This window comes from Panicum hallii, chromosome 5 (assembly GCF_002211085.1).
Source record: "Panicum hallii strain FIL2 chromosome 5, PHallii_v3.1, whole genome shotgun sequence".
Taxonomy (NCBI): Eukaryota; Viridiplantae; Streptophyta; class Magnoliopsida; order Poales; family Poaceae; genus Panicum; species Panicum hallii.
In genome coordinates this window covers 5,775,510-5,801,869 of record NC_038046.1, presented here as the reverse complement: position 1 = coordinate 5,801,869, position 26,360 = coordinate 5,775,510, and the positions used below count along the sequence as shown (strand labels likewise).

Sequence of the window (26,360 nt, the reverse complement as noted above, 5' to 3'; positions counted from 1 at the left end):
ACGTACTAGCACTCGATCGGCGACGTCTCCCACTCCTTGATGCAACCGGAGGTCTTCCATCTGTAGCATCACCTGTAGGGCCAGCTTCAGCAGAACTGGAGCCAGCATCATTCTTTGGACAACGTTTATACGTGTGTCCAATCTGATTACATGTACTGCAGCGCTGTATCCTCGGACGGAGCTCTGACTCATCCATATCATTACGAATACGCCGTGTCTGACGGCGCCCTCTTTGAACCCGTGATGATCTTGGGTCTGGAATATATCTAACAGGATTCGCTATCTCAGTGAACGATCCAACCAAACGGAACCCATAGATCTCATACTGCCAGGTGCTGGCAATTGTCTCCTTTCTGAAATAATGGGAAATATATATATCGATAGGATGTCGAATATCCGCACAAGCAGCCATTACATGAGAACAAGGTAAGTGCAGCAACTTGGGCCTCATGCATGAGCAACAACAAGTTCCATCAAACTTGAGAATGCACTCCTTCGTAATAGCTTTCAGGATTTCTCTGACATAGGACGGCCAGCAACCGAGGAACATTATCATATGCAGCCTCGAATGTACCAAACCTCATCTCCAACACGTTTTGTTTTGCACTCCACGCCTTGCTGTACGAAATGGTATACTTGTACTTTTCCTGAATTTACCAGATAATAGACTTTGGTTCATATGATATGTTCTCTACTATCATCCCGTACATCTCATTTGCGATGTATTGCGATGTAAGGTTGCGATGGGTCTTCTGCACCCCAGGCAAATGACAAGTGTGCTGAGTGACAATGGAGCATTCCCAATAATCTTTCCATTTACCCTTATAGGCATGCATCCGCCACGGACAGCCCTCCTTCACACATACCGTATCGTACTTACGAGATTTGCACTCGACTGTTTTAAACTCTCTCATAAGAGAGAGAGACCAGCACTTAACAGCTTCCTTCACCTCTTCAATTGAGTGGTACCTCGCACCCTGGGCAATTTCATTCTCCCTGCAATCCGAAGGCCAGCTAGATCCATCATCTACGACAAGATGACTGAAGTCGCTGCTTACCCATTCTTCAGGCACATCATCGTCATCATCAGATGAATGGCATTCATTGCTTCGTCCAATTCACGTTCTTCGTCTTGCAGCTGTTCAACAATGAAGGGTATGTTCTCCCCCTCATCAGCCACGCATTGAGGTGCTGCGGTGCCACCTGCCTCAATGTTTGCCTCCTCAACTTCTTTATCAATATTTTCATCCCCCGGAGTAGCTTTAATGTTTATCAAAGGGTTCTGATGCACACTGACAAGGAGTACCAGTGTCCATTGCCAATGGCTTGCATTTTGCAAATTAGTTAACCACTCCTCGTTGCTTTCAAGTGGCATCAGCTCCCAGATCAAAGTATGAGTGGTACGATTTATGACGCATTGAACACTCACAGTGTGTGTCTCCTGATTAATCCTTAAACCCCTCATTAACCAGTTGCATAGGGATTCAAATGTCCTCTCGTGCGGTCTGGTAATTCTTCTGACCGCACAGTTGAATTCACTTAAATCTACCTCATTTGGCCCATAAATCACATTTTCTTCTCCGTAATATATACTGAAAATACCCTTCTCGGAAGATATATATGAAAATACCGCACAGTCGAATAAACCAGTTATATTACATATTAATACACAACGACGACACTAAGTTTCAGCGATTCTCAGATTATATTTTACAAATTCTAAACTATTCAGAATATAAATTATACTAAAAACAAATGAAAATATTAAAAACTATTCAAAACATAACTACTGTAAGAAATATTTTCTAGATTATAGTTATTTTCAAGTAATTATACAGCTTGAATGAGAATATACCTCCAAATCGACGTGTGAACAGGGCTTCGCCGCTTCCTCTTCTCTCTTTCTCTTCTCTCTTTCTTTTTTTCCTGATTTTTCCTGGATAAAATGAAATTTTTGGGGCAGGTTGGGACTTATATAGCCGGGGGGGCCTCCCGCCCGACCAAAGGGCGGGGTGCCCCTCAGGACAACATCCCGCCCTTTGGTTGGGTGGGATGCCCCGCAGGGCCCCGTAGGGATCTCTTCGCAAATAAGAAATTCGTGAAGAGGCCCTCGGGGAACCTCCCGCCCGCTGGGTGGGCGGGAGGTCGCCTCCGGCCCGATCAGCGGACGGGAGGTACCCATTTTTCAAAATGTTCCCCACCGGCACCCCTTTTTCCAATTTTATTTTTTATCTTTTTTTTAAAAAAGTCGGTTTCCCTCTGGGCATACAAACCTCCATTGCATACCGATTACGTAGAGTACGGCTGGGCCGTGCCGAAGTGGGCCGGAGACTCCGCTCAGGTCCAAAACTGGAAGTGTTTCCTTGCTCGGGCCATTTCTGGCAAAAAGGAATCATCGCCGATTCGTTGCCGTCTCCATCCATCTATACAACCCTTCTTCTGCCTCCTCCCGCTCGAACCTCGAGCCAAACCCGCACAATCCATTGAGTAATAACCTACCCTACAGGTTGGTGTATCCTTTTCATCAAAAAAAAGGTTGGTGTATCCTCTATCCAGCCGAAAGGTCATGTGCAGTCTGATGGGGAGAGCAGAATGACCATGCTGTAGCAACAACACCAGAGATCTCAAGCTGAAGGCCAGAGCACGGACACGTTGCCTCTGGTTCCCTCACAAACGTCCCTGCCGCACGAGCAATCGACATGCTAACGGATCGGTCAATCTAGCAAGCTATCGGATCCATCCCTGGACCACCCCCTGTTAGTTGGCAGCGATCAGTCCATTCATGGCGCGGGTAGCGACTCGCGAACTGGATTACGAGGCACTGTTGGGGAAACAAAGAGAGGAGTCCTAGAATGGGGACAGCGCATGATGGCGAAAGCTACGGCGAGGATGCGCGCACGGCCAACCAATGCTTACCTGAACGGTGATCAGCGAAGTCTCCGGGCGTGTTCAGCGTGTAAACGTAAAAAAAAAAATTGTAAAAGAATCTTGCCAATTTGAAGTACTAAATGAAGTCTATTTATAAAACTTTTTGCACAGATGGGTTGTAAATCGCGAGACGAATCTAATGATGCTAATTAATCCATGACTAAGCAATAATTAGCGGATTGTTACTGTAGCATCACTGTTGCAAAATATGGATTAAGTAGGTTCATTAGATTCGTCTCGCAATTTACAGCCCATCCATGCAAAAAGTTTTGTAAATAGACTTCATTTAGTACTTCAAATTAGTAAGATTCCTTCGAAAATTTTGCGTTTACGGTTTTTTTGCGTTTACGGCCTGGGAATAAACAGGGCCTTTCTAATATTGGGATGAAAAGGGTAAAGCTTCTTGTGGTGCTAGAGCAGAGCACGCATTGGCACCTGTGAGTTTACACCTGTGAACTGCGACGCCTAGCTTTTGCTACTGTACAGTATACCGTGGCTGTCTGGTTAACTAGAAAAGTGCTAGCCTTTTTTTTTCACCACCGGCGCTGCACCAGCTTTAGGTAGCTTGACGCCGGAGTTGTAGCCTAGCCACTCGGGTTATTCTAGCCCGCAATGGAAATTGCTGGGGTCTGTGATCTTTTGATCCATTTGTGCTATCTACTATGATGTATGTATACATATGTATAAGCATCCTATTCCTAGGCGATTCATAGTCGGGTTACCGGCCGGCTTCTACAGGAGCAGAGGAGCTTCAGGGGACCACGCGAAGGGGAAGTCGGGGCAGGACCAGGCCGTAGGCGGCGAGTCGTCGCAGGTCAGCACGGTAGCAGCCGCCACGGAGGCGGTCGAGCCGCCGTCGCACGAGTCCGCGGCCGCCGCCAGGTGCCGGCGCGCCGCGGCGTCCTCCGCGCGCCCGTTTCCCGGCGCCTCCCCGGCGTCGCCGCCGCACGTCATCTGGTAGTGGTCGTCGTTCGGCGGCCAGCCGCCCGCGTCGTCGCTTGCGCGCGCGGGCGCGGCTGATGACGCCGCTGGGGAGGGGGTTTTGACCTGCTTCTTCGCGGCGGCCGCCGCCGCCGCGCCGGACAGGTCCACCGACGCCCACTGGCGGCGCGGGAAGAGCGGCTGCGGGCCGTGCAGGTGCGGGCCCTCGTACGTGACGACCAGCATCTCCGGGTCGTCCGTCGACTTCTCCACGTGCTTCTTCGCGCCGCACCGGGAGCTCGTGCACTTGTAGTAGCTCCTGCAAGACAACAAGAAGGCATGCCGGCAGATCATACCATCAGACATCATCCACCATTGGTTAAATTTCATCAGGAACGAAAATCTTCGATGATCAACGGCACTATATCATCAGCTATTCATGAGTGTGACTGTAATAACCTAGGTACAGCAGCTAGAGGTCGCTGGACCTGAAAGGACTGCCTGTCTGAAACCAACTTTTTTTATTCAATTTAGCGGCACTTAATGAAACATTGCAGATGGTTGTTAGCGGTTGCCGCGCTGTGCCTGTGCACATCCTGTTTATTTCAAAAAAAGTATCTATCGCGTGACAGGGAGGGACAAATGATTGCTGGAACTGTTACTGCTTCTAGCTAGGCGAGATAAGAGATCATCGATGCAGACGTCGCCGTCAGCTAGCCGATTTCTCTGAACACGTCTTTGGCAGGTTCCATAGGAGCGTGTGTACATGTAGCACCTTTTGTCATTATATTTGCACAATTACACACTTACAAGCTGCGTGCACTATCCACAGTGGCGCCACAAAATGGCACAAAAGGTGGTTCTGCGAGACCGTACTCTTTAGCAAGGCGCTGGTACGATCGATAGTGCACAACGTCGTTGCTCTGAAGATGACGCTGCTGGCTATCATTCCTAAACCGTGCAGACTGCTTTCCATCAAAGAGGAAAGCAGGTTCTAAACGCGTTTAATTAGCATTCTAATTTCACATCGTTTTTCCAACGGGGTAGACGAATTACCAATAACACCATTCCAATCAGGGCCGTCCCTGGGTGTGTGAGATGTGAGCAGGGCCCCTTAATCATTTGCTAAAGCATGTACTTTGGAGAGAAGCAGTTAACATCGCGCGCGGTGAGAAAGATGGATGCATGGCCCTTCTGATCATAAAGGGAGAGAGGTGTACAAGTTCTTGACGAGACTATACTTTTACAAGGCTTACTATAATAATAAAATAGTGAGAAGAACTAGCCAATCTTACCAAAATAGCGTACTGTATTTTTAAAATGAGCTTAAAGTAAAAGCTAAGGTAGTGTGCTAGTGAACAAACTTTAATTTGTACTAAAACTGGAACGAAATTCTCAAAATGAAATGTCCTTTTATAAATACTCTGATTTAGGTTTAGCAGGGACGGCCCTAAAAGTAATTCCGGCTGTTCGTTACTGTTTGCAGCGGCTGCGAGCAAAGGTGATTATAGATACTAAACAATAGGTCTTTATTTAGCATTTAGAGGGTTTGATTTAAGTACTATTGTTGGAGTTGCTCTTAGAAGATTTGGAAAATCAGAACGCGATGGATCGGTATGGAAAATAGGACAGTGAGAATGCGAAACCTAGAAATCTGCCACACACGTCGCTCTCTCTGGTTATTTCCTTTGCCGGGCTCTCCTTTTAGTCCAAGCACTCGCTCCTTGCTCGCGTCAGTACTCTTGGTCTTTCCCGGTTCCCCGCCGACGGCCTTCATGGCCTCATCTGCCATCTCCCCATCTGCTCATCTCACACGTAACACGCTGCACGGCCGCCGTACGCGAGGCTCTCCCCACGGGCACCAACTACTACTGCCACTAGAGGCCCAGAAACGTGTCGGCCTCTGGTCGTCTACCATCGGAGATCATCGGCACGCGTGCTACCTGCGCCAGACCGCGACACCGCATGCCCGGCGACGCGCCGCAGCGGTTCTGCTCTCCAGCTGCCGCTCGTGTACGCGGGCATGCGCGGCCGCTCCGATCCGTCCGCTTCCACATGCGCGCGCGCGCTCTCCGCCGCCGCTCGCTCATCCCCCGGCCGGCCGGTGCCCGGGCCGCGTAGTTGCCGGCGGTGACATTGCCCAGACTCGAGTGCGTGCGTATCATTGCATGATCGCGTCGGCGGCGACCATACCGGAAACTCGACACGATTTGGATCTGCAAGCGACCTTCTACCTAGCGCAAGTAAGCCATCATGGTCCTACATGACCCCGGGACGCATGTGCGAATTGAATCCGCGACGCGATCGGCATGCCGAAGAACAAGGGCCAACTTTGAATGAGGAGGAGTAACTGCCAAATTGATTTAACGTTGCAGAAGTAGAGCTAAACGCGTGTGGATCGTACTGCACCTGGGATGGGGGTTGTTCTTGATGGATTTCTGCCCGTACTTCCGCCACTTGTAGCCGTCGCTCGGCGTCTTGCCGCCGCAGCTCCTCACCTTGGTCGTGTACTTGCTCTCCGGCGCCCGGCTCGCCGCCCCGAACCTGCTGCCACATGATCAATTCCAACCAAAACCACACGTGGATCACTCATCAGCCTTCTTCCATCAAGAAGAATTAGATCGATTTAATCCGTCGGCGGACGGATATGCATGATGCACCTACAGATGCATCGGGCTGTAGCGGCGGCTGCTCCAGGGTAGGAGGGCCGCGACGTCGACAGCGCCATCTCGATGTCCCGGATCGTCGGCCCGGTGTACACCGAGCACAGGGCCCTGCTCACCGCCTCCGGCTGCGGCAGCAGCTCCTCCTGCTCGGCCGCGCCGCCGCCGCCGCTGTCGCATGGCGCGGGAGCAGCCGCTGGCGACGCTCCCGTGTCGCGCGAGCAGTGCTCCGAGTCGCCGCCGGGGTCCGGGTGCAGGGCGCCGAGGAGGAGGCTGTCGTCGCTGAGGAGCTCGGTTATGAGCTGCTCGTCGAGATCGCCCGGCCAGAGGGCCTGCACGTCGCCGGTGCCGGCCTGAGGGTGCAGCACATCCCCCATCAAGTGCCGGTCGGGAATTAACAACCCCCCATGTACGGGAATGGAGTAATCGGACGGGAGGCTTTTATAGAGACGTATGTAGGTGGATCGACGATGCTTTGGCTGACACGGTGTGCGTCCGAGACTTCAAATCTACAGTACCAGTTTATAGGGGAAGTCAATTCAAGATAGTAGGACTTAACTGAAAATAGATGTACTAAACCAGAAAATACCGCGGCTACAGAAGTCTAGGTATGAGTAATTAGAACAGCCTATCCCATCAAAAAAAAAGAACAGCCTACCTGTTAATTGCAGCTCCACGGGAGCTTCGGTTTGATACTTTGATGGTCACTCAACTGGCTTGAATCACAATAAAGATAGCTTAGATTTCATAAAACATTAAAACGGCGATATTGTCTTGAACGTGTTCTCAAAACTCAGATTCAGTCATAGAGTTTGTGGTCATCGGATCTCAGTCACAAGTACAACATTTTCTTCTTCATTCCTTCATTTGGTAAGGCCCTACCTCCAACCCACCTCCTTGGTCTCTAGCGGCGTTCCCGCTACCACTCCCCGCTACAAATTTTGTATTGCTACTTATTTGCCACCTACGCTACTCATCAACTGTTATCCATCCCACCCACTCCACATTCGTCGTCTTCTATGGCTACACGATTGCAATAAAGAGACTTACTAGAAACCTCAAATTCTAACTATTTCCACTAACTTCTTGGTCGCCTTGCCAGAATCCGTTTGACCAACCAACGAATATTTCTAACACTGCGTTTAGATATTGATATTCAGACCTAGAATTCGATTTTAGCATTGGATTCCCGCTAATATCGCTTGTTTGGATAGTTTTGGCATTCACGGACGGAATCGCACTCCAATACCGCGAAATATTCGCCCCTTTTGCGCGAGTCCGCCCACAATTTCGAGAGAAATTTCAGAATTTGGAACTCAATCCACACGCCTCACGGGATTAGCATCCAATTCGCAAGCCTTTCAGAATTTGACACCATGCACGCGAATTCTTTCATTTTGGATGTTTCTCATCCTTTTTCTCCAATTTCTCTCTTTTCTTTTTATTCACCAGGTCATGGGAAAAGACGGTCCTGCCCCTGGCCATATCCCTTCATCTGATCGACAGGCGCTCTGTCTCGTGTGGCTCTCTCTCCGTCTCCCTCCCTCTCTCGGCTGGACGAAGAACAGGTGCTCCCCCGGCGCCTGATCCTCCTGCTCGTGCTCCCCTGCCGCGAGCTGCTCCCGCGACGCAACGGATGAGACCCAATCTCCTCCCCGGCCACCAGATTGGCGTACCAATCCAGTCAAGTTCCATGCCAATGAATCAGCTCAGTCCCATCTGTTCCTCGGGTTGAGCTTGCCCACATATTCCAAGACAACGAAATTCAACTCTTCCCCATCTAAATCAAGTTCTTTGCACGGATTGAGATTGACTAGCCATAGCACTTGCGGTTCGGGAGGAGGGAAAGAGAGAAGCTTCAGCTCGGAGGGAGGAGGAAAGAGAAGTCTGATTTCCTTTTTTGCTTGCTTCGGGGAAGAATAAACAGCGGAGGACGGAGGAAAAGAGAAGCTCTTATTCTTATACTTGCTTGTATTCTTATACGTGCTTGCCCCGGTGCGGTAGGGAGATGAAGTGCTGGCGGAGCTCGATGAGGTCCTGGTGCGGCGTGCCGAAGCAGCCGGCGCCGATGATGCCGGGGAGCACGATGACCGTGAGCTTGGCGTTCCGCGCGAAGCGCTGGATCTGCCGCATCCGGCACTGTTCGTGCAGCTCATTCTGCTCTCAAATGGAGAAAGCTCATTCACCATTCATCCGCTAGAGATGGAAGAATATAGGTAGGTCCCGAACAGGAGAGCGTGCGGCCAGGGATCGATCAGATGAAGGGATATGACTAACGGCAGGACCGTCTTTTCTCGTGGCCGGTGAATAAAGAGAAAAGAGAAAAGAGAGAAATTGGAGAAAAAGATGAGAAACACCTAAAATGAAAGAATTCGCGTGCACGGTGTCAAATTCTAAAAGGTTTGCGAATCGGATGTCAATTCTCGTGAGACGTGTGGATTGAGTGCCAAATTCTAAAATTTTTCTTATTCCGAGACCTCCGGCTCTGTATTCATCTGAATCGGTTTCTTCCACCCTCTCTTGCACGGCGTCCAAAAAAACAAATCGCGGCTCCCTGCTGCGAGAGGGACGGAAGAGAGGCGACCCTGAACGCCGCCGCCAACGCCACCACCACCGTAGGTACCCTCCTCTCCCACCCTACTCCTTATTCTCCCGCATCTCCATCCATCCTCCAGCGTTTTCCCTCTCCCTGGTGGTCTATCTCGCCTTCAATCTTCCCTGCTTCCCTCCACCTCCATACCACAGGTTGTGCATATACGATGCGCCCGTAGCCTCCTTCTTTCTTTTTGCCTACTCCGGTACTCCCTTATGCGTGCAGACCTATGACGCATCTCTAAAGCCCCTTTATTCATTTATTGACACTCAATTGCAGCACACATAAGAATCCTAATTCTCTCATGCACGAATCTATCAGGTTGTTGTCCAGGCATTGGTTCCTCTTCAGGCCAATTAGAGGTATGTGATGCCTAATTCATGTTTTGTTCCTGTATGCCATGTTTTCCAATCGTGCATGTGTTGTTGTATGCCTAATTATTAAGTTGTTCCTATATGTCGTGGTGTTAGATTTTTTTTCATACAGTTGATGAGTGTGCATTGTAGCTATCTTGAATTGGTTGCTTGCCTAACTGAAGAAAATAAAAGAAGAAAGAGAAAAAATGAAGGAACTCTATATCGAGTCAGTTTTCGTGGGCTAGCATATCTTAGTTCGCAGAGGATGCCAAGGAATTTAGGATGTTTTAGTGATAATGAGTGCAGGCACAATTATAGGAAAGATTTGCTCAAAGAAATGTACGATGGATCTGAAGTTACATGCTATGATAAGTTGCGTTTGACAAAAAAAACTTCCATGACCTATGCATCATGTTGCAAGAGAGATCTAGTCTTCGTGATAGTATATATATCAATATGGAAGAAAAGGTTGCTATGTTCTTGCTAGTAGTTGGACATGGTCTAAAAAATAATATTGTTGCGTGGCATTTACAAATGTTCTTTAGAGACTATCAATAGAAATTTTTCAGATGTGTTGACAGCTATTTTATATCTGAGTGGAGAGTTCACTAAACTTCCTGATTCTTCTTTTCAATCACCTGATGACTACAAATGGAAATGGTTTGGCAATTTTATTTTTCACCTTACTTTTGTAATACAAAAATATAGTAACTTGACTTTGTTGATGTGCCTATTTTGCAGAGCAACAAGGGAGCAGCTTGTTATAAGATCAAAGTAGTGAAGAATTGAGATGCAATCAGCACTATTTACTCAACTGATTATGCCAATGGCGAAGGTGCTTCCTTTTATGATGGAGAAAATATATATTATTCTGTTATTGCTGCACTACTTAGTATGTTGTAATCTTTTGTTGGTACTTGTAAGGGACCTGGAAGCTATCGATGTCATGTTGTTGGTTATATAATGACTGTTGTGGTATTATTTTTGTTAATATTTTTATCATCTTTTTCATGATATTCTAGCTTATTTGATGATTTTTTTAGAACATCTGCATATTTTTCTTTATAAAAAGTGATATATAATAGTTTTAATATGTGCACAAGTTAGATTGTGATTAATAGATGTACAATGTTTTATCATATTCAAACTCATCAAAGTATACAATTCAAGAGTTTGCACATCCAAATAAGCATTGGAATTGGCTGTTATACCTTTTGATTCCAACTAGCAATTACATGCACATCCAAACAGCAATATTGGTATTCCAGCTCAATTCCAATGCCACTCCAGATTTGGTATCGCTAGCACAATGCAATTCCTTCACTGGATACCTACATCCAAACGCAGTCTTATAAAAATTAAGTTGGAGGCATGACAGTTGAAATAAAGTAGATCTAGAATGTATTTGGTTTGCACTAGCTCAGCCAAAATTTGACCACCAAATCGGTGGCTATAGATTTGGACACCTTTTGCGACCAAAATGAACTAACATGGCCAAAGAAGAATGTTGCCAAGCTAAATTTTAGCATCCGACCAAATAGTGGCTAAAATAATTGGTTAAAGTAGGAAAATTTTACCTTGGCTCCTAGAAGCAAAATCAAACACATCCGGATTAATATAAGCTTTATCTATACGGTTAGGTATTCTTCAAATAGGAATCTATTTTCTAACTGGCTTTTGTGATTTGATGAGTCGCTCGAGATTTTTTTCCGACCATTGCTCTGATGGTTACAACTTAGAATCTCTCTATTTATTCTTTTGTTGGTTAATGATGTCAGTAAAGCAATCCATCGGCCGATTTAAAGGCCCGCCCTGTTGCAAAATGGTGATAAAAGTTTATCATGTCCGAAAGGCATGAACCGGCACGCCTGCCTTTTCGTTTTTTTCCCCCTGCGTAAGGTCTGCATCGACCAGCTACTGTACAGATTAAGCTGCTAAATGCTTGAATCAATCGCTAACGGTTGATAAATACTCCATACTGCTAATTTCGTGTATTCATAATTCATATTTGAGTGTATGCCAAGTGCTTAATTTACAGAATTACAGGTGGGCGAAATAACTGCAAAACAACCGTGACTGCAGAGAGCTGAAGGCGGAAGAAAAAACCAGAAGAATGTCACAGCAACCTGACAGTTGAAAAAAGATCTAGGGCCTGGCTGAGCAGGACCGCGGAAACCTGAAACGTCCGTCCGCACCTCGTGCGCGGCGGCTGCCGTAGCGACGTCCACCCTTGCCGCCTTGCCGGCCATCCCATCGCATCGCTCACCAGACAACCAACCGTGCAGAAAAAGGCTGGCCGGCTAGGCACGGGCCTTCAGGCAAGCCAGCCGCCCCCCGGCCCCCGTTCTCAGCCGCAGCTTCCTCCGGATTTCCCAATTAAATCGCCAATAACTCCGGCGACGCGGACGGCCGCGCCCCGGCAGAGGCGTCGGCGTCGGCGTCACCACCTCGCGTCGCGATCTGGAGACGTGCCGTCCCTGTTAAACTTCATTTCCAAGGGGAAGAAAAACTGAAGAAGAGGGGCTCGTTAGTTTCATCCGCGGCATCCCATTACTCCGGCGAGGTTCCCGGCAGCGATTACTCGCTCGAGGCTGGTTCTGGCATTAACGGGCGTAATGGCCACGGGCGCAACTTGCTCATGCATGCGTTGCAGAGCCAGCTACCTGCCGGTTTCATTCCGAAAGGTGGCATGTCCTTGCTGAAAGGGAGATGACAGGAGCCAGGCAGGACCGCAGGGCTCCTCTTTCTTGAATCGCCTTGCCGGCCTAGCCGCCTAGGGGAGAGAAATGTCAAGAGAATTCGATTTCGTTTGATTTCGCACACGAACACTTGGATGAGTCAGTCTGTTACTTCCTGCATGCCACTTCCTGTGCAGCAACTGCTAGCACACAGATTTGGCCGAGCGAGTTTCGTGGGTTTATTTATTTTATCAGCAAGGTCGGGCAGATGAGGTGACTGCAGTTGGACAATGTATCCGTCGAGCCACTTCCCCGTCAGAGGCGTTGAGATTTCAGACATCTTTGTCGACATCCAGGTCAATTCACGGGTAGTAACATAGTGGACTGGGTAGGTGCCTTGTGCCTACTGCCTAGGTGGCCAATTCCACTTTGAGTCTTTCCGCAGTCCACCCCGGATAAGGAGAAACAAACGAGCGAGAGACCAATGGGAGCCTAAACTGAGTGTCAGGGAGGTCGAGCATCAAGCACCAAGTCCTTGTGCCCTAATAACTCTGCCCGTCGGCTCAACCGCCGGAGCCGGAAGGATGCGCTGACATGAGCAACAGAGGATGATAGGTGCGTGCATTCAGTCCCGGTCGTTTTCACACAGTGCCGAGGGAGGGCTCCCCGCCGGCCTCCCTGGAGCCCCCGATCGAACACCGGGCGCGCGGGCATCCTAGGAGCTCAGCAACCCAGCACGAGCGAAAAGCGATCCCTGCAAGAACCGACGTGTTCCAGACGGGCACCACGAAACAATCGCAGACCCTCTAACCTCGGCACGAAAAGATAAATGGGGCGCCGGCGGTGCACCGTTCTGCATAAATGCGATTGCCTGTCCCGTTTCACTTTCGAATTTCAAGCCGTCTTCCAGGCAAGGCACTTAACCTTGTCCCGTTTGTCCGGCAACCTTGTCCGGCCATTTCAGACTGGTTGTTCACCGTGCTGCATGGTAAAGCTGACAGCTCTTTCTTCTCAGGTGTGCACGGAAGTCGCTGCCGCTCACTGCTCAGCCCGGCAGGCTCCTCTAGCGTGACACGGACGGAATGACCAGGTCACGATCAGCGCGGGCGCGCGAACGGGTCAACCTGGCGATCCACGGCGAGACGGTCCCGGTCATTTCCGTCGGCGTCTCACCGGTGCGCGCCGTTATGGCGCGACAGGTGAGTCTGCGGCCGTGTAAAAACTACTTCTGACCTGTATGGCCCTTTTAAAGGTTACTGCTGGCTTGCCGTCAGGAGTTGATCGGGATAAGTCAAGGCATTGGATGCATCGACGGAGGCCATTGGGTGCCGGCAGGACCCTGGGTTGACATTTCTGTCTGGCACGTTGATGCTGAGCCCACACACACTTCAATTCTTGATTCGTATCATGTATGATACTATCTCGATACACAAGAGGCCAAGGCATTAGACATGACATCTGCTAGGACTAGACGATAAGATGAGACATACATGAACCCGACTGTTTCTGTCTGTTCAGACGAAAGGGATTAAACAATTAGGTTCGAACTCTGGTTGTCGTTGCTGAAGCTTGCAGAGTGTAGATTTTTTTTTTTGAAAGGCGCAGAGCGTAGATATTGCCTTCATGTCCTTTCTTCTTTCTTCTTTCAGAGATAGAGAGATGATACTTCCTTCACGTTGTTGTTTGGGACGTTTTGCTTCAAATAAAAACGGACGCCCCTGCAAAAAAAATAAAAATAAAAACGGACGCCACGGCCAACCTGAGAAAGTACCATTGGGCTAGGCCATTTAACAGAAAAACATGGTCCAGAGAGAGGCCAAACAACTAGAAAGGCCCATTTACGGCGAAGGCCCACGTAGTTCCCGGCAGTTTGCGGCGTACGAGTCAACGCAACGCGCCGCGCCGCAGTTTTTCACACGAGACCACCCGATCTCCACCCGATGCGGGACCCACGTGCCCCAGGAATTCGAGGCGGAAGGGATCATTCCAGCAGCCCCCCAGACTACGGCACGCACCCGGTCCATGAGGACCGTCCCCACACGCGGCCGCCATCCTGCGGGCAGCGGCGCACCAAGACCGGGCCCATGCCGTGGGTTCGAATCGTGGATATGGGGCGGCGCCGAAGCCGGGGACCCACCGTATTCGGTCGCCCATCACTACCCGTACACCTGGCACGCCTAACACCCCACGTAACGCAGGGGAATCCAATGCGGCATGCCCTCCAATCTTACACAAAGACCCTCGTGACCAAAGTTTGCTGCCAGAAGCAGCGTCCTCTTGTGGTCCTGGAAGGATGAATGAGTAATATCATGAAGTAGAGGCCCTTGGCTGAAAGAGTTTTGAATCGAAACAGTGCGTCGCGGGTTCCCGCCCATCGGCGCGTTTTTTCCCGCTTAATTCCGCTCCCCGGATCAGACGGAGCCCGATACGCCACGTCAGCGATCCCGTCCCGCCTTGCGCAGCACGGAGCCGTCCAGTTCCGTCCTTCGGAAGCCTGATCCTCCCGCCGCAGCCGCCTCTCCTTTATATGCTCCGCCGGCGGCGTCTCTTCCCTCCCAATCCCGCGCTTCAAAATAAGGAAACGAAATTTCTTCTCCCCCCCGAAAATCCCCCCCAATGGAGAGCAGCGTAGAGAGTGCGGTGGCGGCGGCTGTGGCGGTGGGCGGCGGAGGGTACTGCTGCGGCGGGTGGGAGACGCCGAAGCGGGAGGAGTGCCGCATCCCGGCGACGCTCCCCTGCCCCGCGGCGCCGAGGAAGGCCGTGCTGGACTTGGGGAAGCGGCGGAGCCCGCCCAAGAACGGCTACTTCCAGCCGCCGGACCTGGAGGCGCTCTTCGCGCTCGCGCCGCGCCGCCAGGCCTCAACCTGCGCGTGACTTCACCGCCGCGGCGGGCGGAAAGGAGCTCTGTTCTAGATCGATTTTGGGAGCTGTAGATACTTCGCCGGTTTCTCCTCTGTTGTACTCGGGTTTAGTAGCGGGCGGATAGGGATCGGTAGGAGGGTTTTAGGGAGTAGTAGGGTAGGTAGGTAGGTGGTGGATGCTTGAGATGAGGGCTCGTAGGCATACTGTTTTGTATTGGTTCAGATGATGAAATCCTCGTATGTTTCTTTCTTGCCACCCCTGTTCTCTGAATGTCGATCACTGGCCCTTTGTGTGATTGAGATGTCGTAGTGGATGTTCAGTAATTCCTGCAAGGCTGAAACTCCTGTGGCGGTGATTGCGGCTGGAAGAATGCGGTGGCGCTGTTGCTGCCGCATTCCTCAGTTCCACGGCCCTGAATATGCAGGGAGAAGCTCGCTGTCCCTGTCTGCATGCAGTTCTTTGCTTCACTTGTGTGCGCGGCATCTGATCCGGGCACCTAGGATACTTACTAGGGATCGGTGTTGATCGGTAGCCAGGTTGTATCTTGAAGCTTCGAAAAGCCTTTCCTGTAGTACTATGCTTCATCGCTACTGCTGCAGTCCTCTCCCGCTAAAATCGGTTTTGGAAACAGTAATCTTAATGGAAAGTTAGGAACAGTAATCTGTGCAGGTTAAATGAAGTTAGCAGCTGTTCATCACAGCTGGTAGTACATGAACTGGACGGCATTAACACAACCGAGAGGGAAGCTGTGCTCTCGAATCCGGCCGCAGTTATTGTGGCTGCGGAGGGGAGGGGAGCCCTGCGGCTCGATGTGGGCTTCGGATTCGCCTGCCTCCTCGGCGCGCCGCAATGTATGTGGCCGGCCCGTGTGTGTGACTAGTGTCAGGGGGGGCTTCAGAGCTCGCTTCTGTGGTCCTGAAGCGACCATGGCCAGGGGGGGTGACGCGGACGGCTTCCAGATGCTGTGAACGACGAACCGACAGGATAACGCAAGCTCGCCGGGTGTGTGTGTGTTGGGGGGGGGGGGGGGGGGGCTGCTTGTTTGGTGATCGATGCGGGGCATGTGTTGGTGTTGTGCTTCGAGGGCGCCGGGCAGTTGCCGGCCCCCGTGTCCCGTGCCGCCCCGTGCCCGGCCGTGGCGTGGCGCGCGGGACCAGCAGGGCGGCGAGAGGGAGGAGGGAGTACATAGTGAGCAAGCAGTGTACAGAACACTGATGTGGTGTGGTGTGATGCTCCTGCTGCAAGTATTCTGCAAGTGAGATTTTAGGTTCGCTGCAATTTCCACTACAAGTCCAAAAGGTCGATTCTTTTTCTTTTTTCCAAGTAACTTTCTCGGTTCCCCTTTCCTCAACGACCAACACTCGCGACGCGTAAAATCTCGCTCGGCTTCCATGAGGGAGCAGGGCACCCCTGACGGCAACACGGCACCGACCAATTAGGCCAGCAGCCATGCAATTTGATTACGGTTAATGCGGAGTATTTTTACTATATTCTGCGGCTGAAGCAACAATCTTCCGTTGCAGCTACTGGCTGCATTGCATGATGACACGAGAGGAGTGCAGCTCAAGGGGAACAGCTTCCGTCGCCCAACCACTCCACGACGCCAAACTGCGAGACCCCGGAGAGACCTCAGCAGTTCAGTCAGATCCTTTGCCCTGAAGCCAGACATGGCACACAGTTCGGTGGCAGCGTCACATCTAAAACCGGTGACACAAAACCACTAAAGTATTTGTGCCATCGCAACCAACACCGATTCGTGCTAATCTCGTCGTCCTCGCAGACCAAAAGAGCACAGTAGGTAGAAATTTGCATAGTTCTATAACAGGCATAGACAGAGGTTTAGGCCTCGCTGTCGCAAGGGTGCAGAGTGAGGAACGTTTGGTATGAGTTCAGGCAATGGACTGAACTGAGTTGGCAAAAGAAATGTAGTACAATCGGAGGCAAGTCGTTGCATTCTCTCCTTTTGTTTTTTTCCTTTTAAATACTCGGATAATGCCTTTTCACTTTGCTTTATATTCAAGGCACAACAAACGCTGCTTGACATGTTTCTGCTCCTGGATGACTCTGCCTCCTCGCACTGTCATAACGTTTCTGTACAAAGTCAATGCTAAGTATGTCAGTGACATATGGATTCTGATGGAAAAAATTTCATTGGTTGTCATATAAATGATGAGTTGTAAAAATTAGTGAATGGATGCCATCTGATGCTAAGTATGTGGAACATTGCTGAATAGAGAGGTTTGGACCTTGGGTGAAACACTTAGAAAGTTTAGAGAGCCTTTACGGGTCGGTGCATTTTTTTTTAAAAAAATGTCCAGGAACGGATGTATGTTGGTGCATGCATATAACCACAATCCACACATGAATCCTAAAACTCAACACATGGCTTGCCAGGCAATATTACTGACAAATATCAGCAAATGCTAATTATCAGGTGCCTAATACCTCCTACCGAAAAGCAAGTTATTCTTCTGCAAATTATATGTGGTTGGAAACGCATGTTCTTCAGAAAATTATATGTTTGTTGATATGATAGACAAAATTTGTCTTGCCTCCCAAAAAAATGAAGCACCTAACTTCTTTCTCTTTAGGCAAATCTTGTTCAGGCCTTGAGGGACCCGAAGAAAAAAATAGATTCGGTAGAGCATGGCCCCATGGCCTGTAATAGATTGGACGACGCAAGCCTAGACGCCAAACCGGCTGCTGGGGCTCCGTCGCACATTGCCTGCTCTGTTGCCGGACTAAGTACAGGAACATTGCCGGACTAAGTACATTGTTACAACTAACAGGCGAGATTGCAGTCAGATATTCATCCTTGCAGGACTCGGCTAACTAAGGTATGGGAGATCGACAGATCGTCAGGTTGGCGCATCTCAAAACAATGGGTGCACTGCTCACTCAACGGTATTGCACGGCCTCTATTGGTCCCTGACATTCAGGGCTTGTCACATGGCGGCACGAGCATGTCAGTGTAAATCCATCTGACAAAAAAGGAGGCAGATTGCTTGGCCCATCGGTTTGTGACGGTCGGATAGAAAATCAAATGAAAGATCGGTCCGCTAGCTCCACTTCAACAAACACACAGCTCTAAGCAACGTAACGGCACTGTTTGGCCACCTTGTTTATGTTCAGACCCGGCGGTCTTAAACAAGCCCCAAATCGCCACCGAAGAAAAGGCAAAGAGGCATGCAGGTTTATAAGATTGACGCAGGGGGTAGTTAGCTTCAAAGGCTCACAAGACACGGATAAATGGACAAAATAAAAGGTGCATGCAGAAGAAGGGGTAAACAGGACTGGGAGTTGATCTGTGATAAGAAAGGCGTCACGTGGAGTTTCTTGCAAGCTGACAGAAAAGGTCAACTTAAAGCGAGTGTTCCATGTTCCAATTAGGAATTGATACTTCACCTTCTTGGAATGATGTCTTCTCCGAAATAATTAACCGTCCACCATACAGTGTGCCATGTAACAATTGTTTAATCAGTGAAAAGTGGACTTGGAATGACATTGTTTCCAAACTGTAACTCTGCTTCTACTATAATGAAAAGGCAGAGCACCTGCCCAATTGCTCAAAAAAAAAAACTGCAACTCTTTATATCCGTCCTGAGTCCATTTTATCTGTTCCCAGCTAGTGCATGGGTTCATTTGTTGTTTTTTATTTATTTTCAGATCAACTACGAGCTGGTTTATAAGAAACGTACCTGATAAAATGAAGAGGGTTCACCTCGACCAAACCCACAGGTGACATGCGAATCCCATACAGGGCCTGGCCCTGCTGCCGGAGCTAAAGAAGGAGCGACGAACCAGTGGCCCATCGACAAGTTTTTCTATTTTCCTCCACCAACTAGCAGGCCAACCACCACCGCGCTGTGACCTCCTACCATGCAGGCCACGAACCCCGCCGGCGGCCATCATGGCGCCTATATAGACCGCGCACTCATTCGCTACCGAAGTGTGCGCCACTTCACTTGCTTCGAAGCGCAAACACAACACGAGAGGGCGGAGGTCCGTCATCAGGATGGGCGCTCGCCATGGTCTCCGGCGAGGGCACGCCGCCTCCGCATGCCCCTTCATCGCCTTCGCCGCCGCCGTCCTGCTCGCCCTGCCGGGCCTCGCCGCCGGCGACACCCACTACTACACGTTCAACGTACGCACACGACGAGCATCGGACCGTGCGGTCTTATACTATGCAGGTGCGCTCACCCATGCATGTGGTTTTGATCTGTGCGCAGGTGCGGATGACGAATGTGACGCGGCTGTGCGTGACGAAGAGCATCCCGACGGTGAACGGGCAGTTCCCGGGGCCGAAGCTGACCGTGCGGGAAGGCGACCGCCTCGTGGTCAAGGTCCACAACCACATCAACTACAATGTCTCGTTCCACTGGTAAGAGGAAGACCAGACACCGAGGTCGATCGACCGGTGGCATTCGCCGGCGGCGGCGGCTGACCTGCGTACGTGGACGACCGGATGAATGCAGGCACGGCGTCCGGCAGCTGCGCAACGGGTGGGCGGACGGGCCGTCGTACATCACGCAGTGCCCGATCCAGGGCGGGCAGAGCTACGTGTACGACTTCACCGTGACGGGGCAGCGCGGGACGCTGTGGTGGCACGCGCACTTCTCCTGGCTGCGCGTCCACCTCTACGGCCCGCTCGTCATCCTCCCCAAGCGCGCCGAGGGGTACCCGTTCCCGCGACCCTACAAGGAGGTGCCCATCCTCTTCGGTAAGCTAAGGCTCGTCCATGGATTAACTTGAGCCATTGGGCAATCCTGAGCGTGTGAAAAATTGGCAGGTGAGTGGTTCAACGCGGACACGGAGGCGGTCATCAACCAGGCCTTGCAGACTGGCGGTGGCCCGAATGTCTCCGATGCTTACACCTTCAATGGGCTTCCAGGCCCAACATACAACTGCTCAGCCCAAGGTACATTTTCCCTTTCCCATCATGGCTAAAAATCTAAAAAGGCTAAAAATCTAAAAATCCTGGATTTGCGTTGGGCCAAAATGATCGCAACGAATTGAATTGCTGCTCCACGTGCTATCAGACACGTACAAGCTGAAGGTGAAGCCCGGGAGGACGTACATGCTCCGGCTCATCAACTCCGCGCTCAACGACGAGCTCTTCTTCGGCATCGCCAACCACACCCTCACCGTCGTGGAGGCGGACGCCAATTACGTCAAGCCGTTCACCGTCCAGACGCTCGTCATCTCGCCGGGGCAGACCATGAACGTGCTCCTTACGACGGCCTCGAACCCGGCCTCCCCGGCGTACGCCATGGCCATCTCGCCCTACACCAACACCCAGGGCACGTTCGACAACACCACCGCCGTGGCCGTCCTCGAGTACGCCCCGGCGCCGGCCGGGAACCTCCCCCTGCCGGCCCTGCCGCTGTACAACGACACCGGCGCGGTGACCAACTTCTCCCGCAACTTCCGCAGCCTCGCCAGCGCGCAGTATCCGGCGCGCGTGCCGCTGGCGGTGGACCGGCACCTGCTCTTCACCGTCGGCTTGGGCACGGACCCGTGCCCGTCCAACCAGACGTGCCAGGGCCCCAACGGCACCAAGTTCGCGGCCTCCATCAACAACAATTCCTTCTTCCGGCCCCGGACGGCGCTCCTGGAGGCGCACTACCAGCGGCGCTACGCCGGCGTGCTGCTGGCCAACTTCCCCACGACCCCGCCGCACCCGTTCAACTATACGGGCACGCCGCCGAACAACACGTTCGTGCAACACGGCACGCGGGTGGTGCCGCTCAGGTTCAACACCTCCGTGGAGCTGGTGCTGCAGGGGACGAGCATCCAGGGCGCCGAGAGCCACCCGCTGCACCTGCACGGCTACAACTTCTTCGTCGTCGGGGAGGGGTTCGGCAACTTCGACCCGGTCAACGACCCGCCCAGGTACAACCTCGCCGACCCCGTCGAGAGGAACACCATCAGCGTGCCCACCGCCGGCTGGGTCGCCGTCCGCTTCCTCGCTGACAACCCGGGTAATTAATTACCTTTACGCCCATCCATCGGCGAATCGACATGCATGCTCAATTGCTCAGCTTGGGTTGACTTTCGTTGGCCGTGCTCTGACTAGCGTTGACTCGGTGCATGTGACAGGTGTGTGGCTCATGCACTGCCACTTCGACGTTCACTTGAGCTGGGGCCTGTCCATGGCGTGGCTCGTCAACGACGGCCCGCTGCCGAACCAGAAGATGCTACCGCCGCCGTCCGATCTTCCGAAATGCTAGTGACCGATCGCATTTGCCGGAAGGTTTTGGTGCATGCCTGCGTATTCTCTTACCATGTTTGAAACAATTTGCATTGGTTTGGACTATTTAATTGCTGTGTGCCGATTTTGCGGCAAGCGGATGGGGTTCTTCCCTCCGCTTAATCCCTCTTTTGAAACAGAATAAGATGTAACTTCTGCCGTTGTTAATCTTTTGTTTTAACCATTTTCTGAACATTCACCGTTGGCGTGTGTACACGCTCGAATGCAGCAATGATGTCAGTATGTAAACCTGTAATGACCTGTGTGTTGATACCTTTATTCTGGTCTCTATTCTTTCTGTACAGTGTATCTCTGTACATTGTCCGGTACTGAATTGTTCTGCCACCAGAAAGTTGGCACTAACTGAACAGTCGGCGTACATGAACATCATGCGACTGAAAAAAGCATGCGGCAAATTGCCAATGCTAGCCTACCCTGTTTTAAGTATATCAGAGCTACCTCGACAAAAGCTACGCAGTATGGGGCCATTAATTAACACACACCTTGTCTTGTAGCAGTGCACAGCGGCACAAAAAAAAAAAGAAGCTGCTGAGCTTGTATACAACCATACAGACCCCATCAGTCTGCTGCCGTTGTCGTTGATCGCTAATGTTAGCCCCTACGCCGCATCTTATGCCTTGGCAAACGGTTCCACATGTTACTCCTCCCCGTACACCCCTTCACCAGGTTACAAATTTTAGGCTAGTTCGTAGGATACTCAGCGGACAAAACCTAATAGCACCGTGACAGTGAAAGCCTATTGTGGCTAGAACAAGCACAGATGGTTTGCAGAGGGATCACATGCCTTCCGATTAGAATCTAGAGCGAATAAATCACCAGGCATCAAGCTGCTGTCTGCCTGCGGGGCTCGGCGACTCGGCACCGTCTTGCCATGCTCAATGCAAGGTTCAGAGGGCTTCAGGCCACGTCGGAACTCGGAAGCGTAGGAATTCGAAGGAGCGAACATGCTCGCACCTAGAAATGATGGCGCACACACTTGGGAGCAAAGGCAGCACGAGGAGCCTGATACGTGCCGGCGTGATCGAGTAAAGCGAGGATTCGATTGGGTGGTTTCACCTAAGCACTGGCTGTAAGCCTGTAACACGCTAATACCGCAGGTCAAAGGAACACAAAAGCAAGCAGCCCGATCGACCAACATGAGCAATTCCTTCACTTGTATTCTACGGGATCATCATCTCTTGGTGCGTATGACGGCAGGCTCGAGCTACCGCGCCATGTCTTTCAGAGTTTTCTTTCGCTGACGAACGGACGCAACGCAAGCAAGCAGCACGACATGGCAGACAGGGACTCGTTGCCCGTCGCTTTCCGGGCAATATTCTGAAGGCACCGTCGCGCGTGTAGCTGCGCAAGCTGTTCGCCGCGGGCGCTGCTTCTTTCTCCCCCGGCCCCGAGAGAGAGAGAGTTGCAAAGGGAGACGCGGAGCGCTGCCGGGAAACACCGCCCGATCGATCGCTGGGCCATGTCGTCGGCGGTCGGTCGCAGCTGAGCTGAGACCCAACACATCGCCCTGCTAGCTGCAATGCTATATGCTGACGCACAGTGACACTGTAGAGTGTGTGGTGCTCCCATCAGGCGGTACAGCACGCGGCTGCTGGAAGCTGGAGCATGCCACGCGTGTATCCTGCGCGCCCTCTCGTCGGCCGGGCCCTCGCGCACGCACTGTGCGTTCTGACCCAGAGACGTGTGCACCTGCCAGAGGTTACAGGTGCGCACTCGCACAGGGAACGGGCACCACTGTGCCGTGGCGCTGGCGGTCCCATGCCCGGTCGTTTCGCGTGCACGTACGCGCGCGTAGCTTCCTGGTATTTTTCCCATATGGGAGGGCCTGCCCTGGATCCTCTGGTAGCGTAGCCTGATCGACGTGATGCGGGAAATGACAGGGTTATTAGATGGGGGCGAGGGGTGACGCGCCGCACAGTGCGTCCGTACGGAGAGCAGTAGGTCAGAGAAGACAGGCGCCTCCAGCCCTCCACAAATGGCGCTGATCGGCGTCAGGGACAAGCACGTCAGGGGGGGCAGGCCACTATCTCCACTTCTCCGGCGAAAGAACTCTCAAAACTGCATGCTCTCCTCTCGGTTTCAATCCATCTCCGGGTCATGCATGGCTCCACGAGCGGAGGCACTTGACCTTTTTTTTCTTTTTGTGTTGGCCATGTTTTTTGTTTCCTCAGGGAAAGAACAGGCAAAGGGGGAGAGAAAATCGGGAATCGTGGGCCAGGCCGCAGGCGTGTTCCGTGTTTGACCGGTCCACTCGGCAGCGGCAAACCATCATACCCGTTTGGCCCAATCTGGCCTTAATCATTGATCATCTCTCTCGGCGAGCTCCTCTGGCTGGATGGATATGGATCTCATCATCTCACCAGCCATCACATATTCACATGGCGGACCATAGCTGTGCCCCATGCAGCAGCCAGCAGCTATCCTGTCTTCCTCCTCCTCCTTGGACCGGGGAAAAAAATGGCTGATGGGAATGGGACTAGGTGCGCTGCTGCCATTTCGGACAACGAACAGAGCAGGACGAGCCCGCATATGATACGAGCGGATGGATCGAGCCGGTCAGGCAGGTGCGGTACGCTGTTGTTTCTGACCGGACGACGACGACGCCACGCCACCATGTAGCGTAGCGCGAGCGCGCGGGACCCGCCCCGGGCTGCGCTGTGGCCAGGGTGGCCGACAGCCCGTCCATCGCCAGCTTCCCGAGGTGGAGGACGAGGGGGAGGGTCGGAGGACTGCGCTGCGCCTCTGCGCCCCCCGGCCGCCTGTAGCCGAGCCGGGCGAGCGCGGCCGGGAGCGGGAGCGCCCCCCCCCCCCCCCCCCCAACCCCACACCACCCTCCGCCCGGTCCACGTCCACCACCGGCGCTAGTCTGCCGCCTCGCTGCCGTGCCAGCTCGGTTCGCGCGCTACAGTGTAAAGCTGACGCCGCTCGGCTCGGCCTCGGCTGCCGGCCCGCCCCCACGGCTCGTTCGCGCGCGCGCACCCCCACCCGCCACCGCCCCACGTAGTCACGTACGGCGGCGAGCCCCGTCGCGAAGCGACGCGCGAGACGGCCGTGGCCGCGCTCAAGGGAGGAGCGGAGGAATCGCGCGCGCTGCCGTGCGCGCGCGCGGGCGAGCTGCGGGGCGTGGCTTTACCCATTTGGAGCGAAAGAGTTTTGGGGCGCCGGGAGCTTTTGACCTCACGCACGGGCCGGGGGCGGCCCACGGGGGCCCGGGGCGGCCGGGCGGGGGCGCAGGGGCACCAGCTGCTCTGCAGTTCTGCACTGCCCGTGCGTCTCCGTGTGCATGTGGGGGCTGCTCCATGTCTGAAGGTTTGAATATTTGCACGCCGCATGCGCGAGCTCGCCATGACGCCATGCGTCTCTGGCTACTGGCTTCGCGAGTCAAATTCACTGTTCATTCCCTGCTGCTTTTCGAGACAAAAAAACAACTTTGATTGGGTGGTTCTTGCTTACAAAATGTTGGAAGTGACGGTCACCTAAACCTGCAGGCTTGTCATTTCTCCAACAGTTTGCTTTGCTCCTCCAAGTCCAAGCGCTCGCGAAAAAAAAAGAGAAAAGGATGGCAGCATGGCAATGCGGCGAGCCATGTGAGAAAAATTGTCCCCATGGGGACGAGGGGCCTCTACTACTAAGTTACAATAAAAATGCAGAGCAAGATAGTAGGGTTCCCTTCGGTGCACCGCCGAGGTCAGAATGGCTGCAGACATAGAAAATTATATTATAAGCGAGGTGAGCTTCGAACAGCAAAACGCCTGCATCACCCATAGAAAAACATTTTTTTTGAAGAAAACGTAGAAAAACATCAAGTGGGTCCTTTTTTTTCTCTTGGAGGGACCCTACAAGCACACACCAGAGACCACCAGTAGGCAGTAGCTCCAAGGCACTATATAACCGGCTATGCGCTTCCTCCGCATACAAGAGCTTCTCAGATCTTACAGTCAGTTCACTCACTCATCTCACATTCTCACTCAAGTGGTCATCTCTCCCGTTCCATCCGTCACCTAACACCTATCATCCTCTTCGTCGGCGAGAACGAAGGAGACGCCCTCCATGGAGCTCTTCGCGGCCGAGGAGAAGACGTGCAGCCGGCTGTTCAGGAAGCGGGGCGGCGGCAAGGGCGCCATGGGCGTGCGCGGCGACGGCAAGGGCCGGTCCTTCTCCGGGCGGTGCGCGCGGCTCGTCAAGGAGCAGCGCGCGCGGTTCTACATCATGCGCCGCTGCGTCACGATGCTGGTGTGCTGGCGCGAGTATGCCTGATGAGGCGAGGAGGGCCGCCGCCGCCGCGGTGCCGCAGCAGCAGACCAACAAGGCCGATCGATCGCCTACGTTAGGAGGAACTAAGAGCCATGTGTAAAAAGGAGAGATTTTTTTTTCTTTTTCAGTTTCCTCTCTTGTTTCCTTTTTGCCCTCCAGTTTCTTAAGAGCTACCAGCAGAGCTATGGTACTGCTTGGATCCGATGATCACCGCACCGTGCATTCTGTTGAGTCCTCGATAGATGAGATGTGAGCGCGTCTAATACAGAGGAGCTGACTTGTGAAATTCCTCAGGAGCTCATGGCTTGTTGCGTCTGCTCCCAAGCAACTCCCTTTCTCCCAAGTCCCAGCCTCTGTTGGGGCTCCTCCATGCGGTGATTCCTCGTAGGAGTGCGGTGAAGCGATGGTACTGCTTGACTGTTGCTCTCCTCGTTCTTTGCGCTTTTCTATTCTGCAATCCGTGTAATCCTGAAAAAGCGGGCAGGACATTACCACCCTCCACCACCACTGCCTGGCAAACGTGTCCGATCACTGATCACCATTTCCACGGCTGGAGCAGCACAATCGTTACAGTCGTCGAGCCTGTGTGCAGGCTGCATCTGTAATTCTGTACGCATGCAGCCAGCATGCTCGATAGGCCGGTTGGTGCTACCTTGGAGGGTTTTTTCAGTAGTTACTGTAATGTAACAGTAACATCGAAGAGGGGCAGCCCAGCCGCTGCTGCTACACGACCATTCTGCGCCGAGGAGACGTTGCTGGCGGACTCCCGAGGCCGGGGTGTGCTGACGCGCTGCATAATTTACTCCCAAAACGACGCCTCCGTATCTGAGCGCG

At 52.3% G+C, this 26,360-nt stretch overlaps 2 protein-coding genes, 1 long non-coding RNA gene and 1 pseudogene across 3 annotated transcripts; 3 read left to right on the top strand and 1 right to left on the bottom strand.

Moving 5' to 3' along the window:
* Positions 1-3,248: 3,248 nt before the first annotated feature.
* On the bottom strand, positions 3,249-6,945 carry LOC112895964 (annotated as a pseudogene).
* Positions 6,946-8,354: 1,409 nt separating this feature from the next.
* On the top strand, positions 8,355-10,397 carry LOC112895965. The gene is made up of 3 exons (XR_003229309.1): positions 8,355-9,131; positions 9,427-9,467; positions 10,203-10,397. It is a non-coding gene; the product is annotated as an uncharacterized LOC112895965 (long non-coding RNA).
* A 4,323-nt stretch (positions 10,398-14,720) lies between these two features.
* On the top strand, positions 14,721-15,248 carry LOC112891542 (cyclin-dependent protein kinase inhibitor SMR4-like). Its single transcript, XM_025958431.1, has one exon. It carries the CDS (start codon positions 14,756-14,758, stop codon positions 15,011-15,013), a length of 258 nt encoding a protein of 85 aa, XP_025814216.1. The 5' UTR covers positions 14,721-14,755; the 3' UTR covers positions 15,014-15,248.
* A 3,718-nt stretch (positions 15,249-18,966) lies between these two features.
* Positions 18,967-21,555, top strand: LOC112891541 (putative laccase-5). The gene is made up of 6 exons (XM_025958430.1): positions 18,967-19,145; positions 19,231-19,382; positions 19,477-19,721; positions 19,791-19,919; positions 20,041-20,982; positions 21,101-21,555. Exons 1-6 carry the CDS (start codon positions 19,017-19,019, stop codon positions 21,229-21,231), a joined length of 1,728 nt encoding a protein of 575 aa, XP_025814215.1. The 5' UTR covers positions 18,967-19,016; the 3' UTR covers positions 21,232-21,555.
* Positions 21,556-26,360: the final 4,805 nt, after the last annotated feature.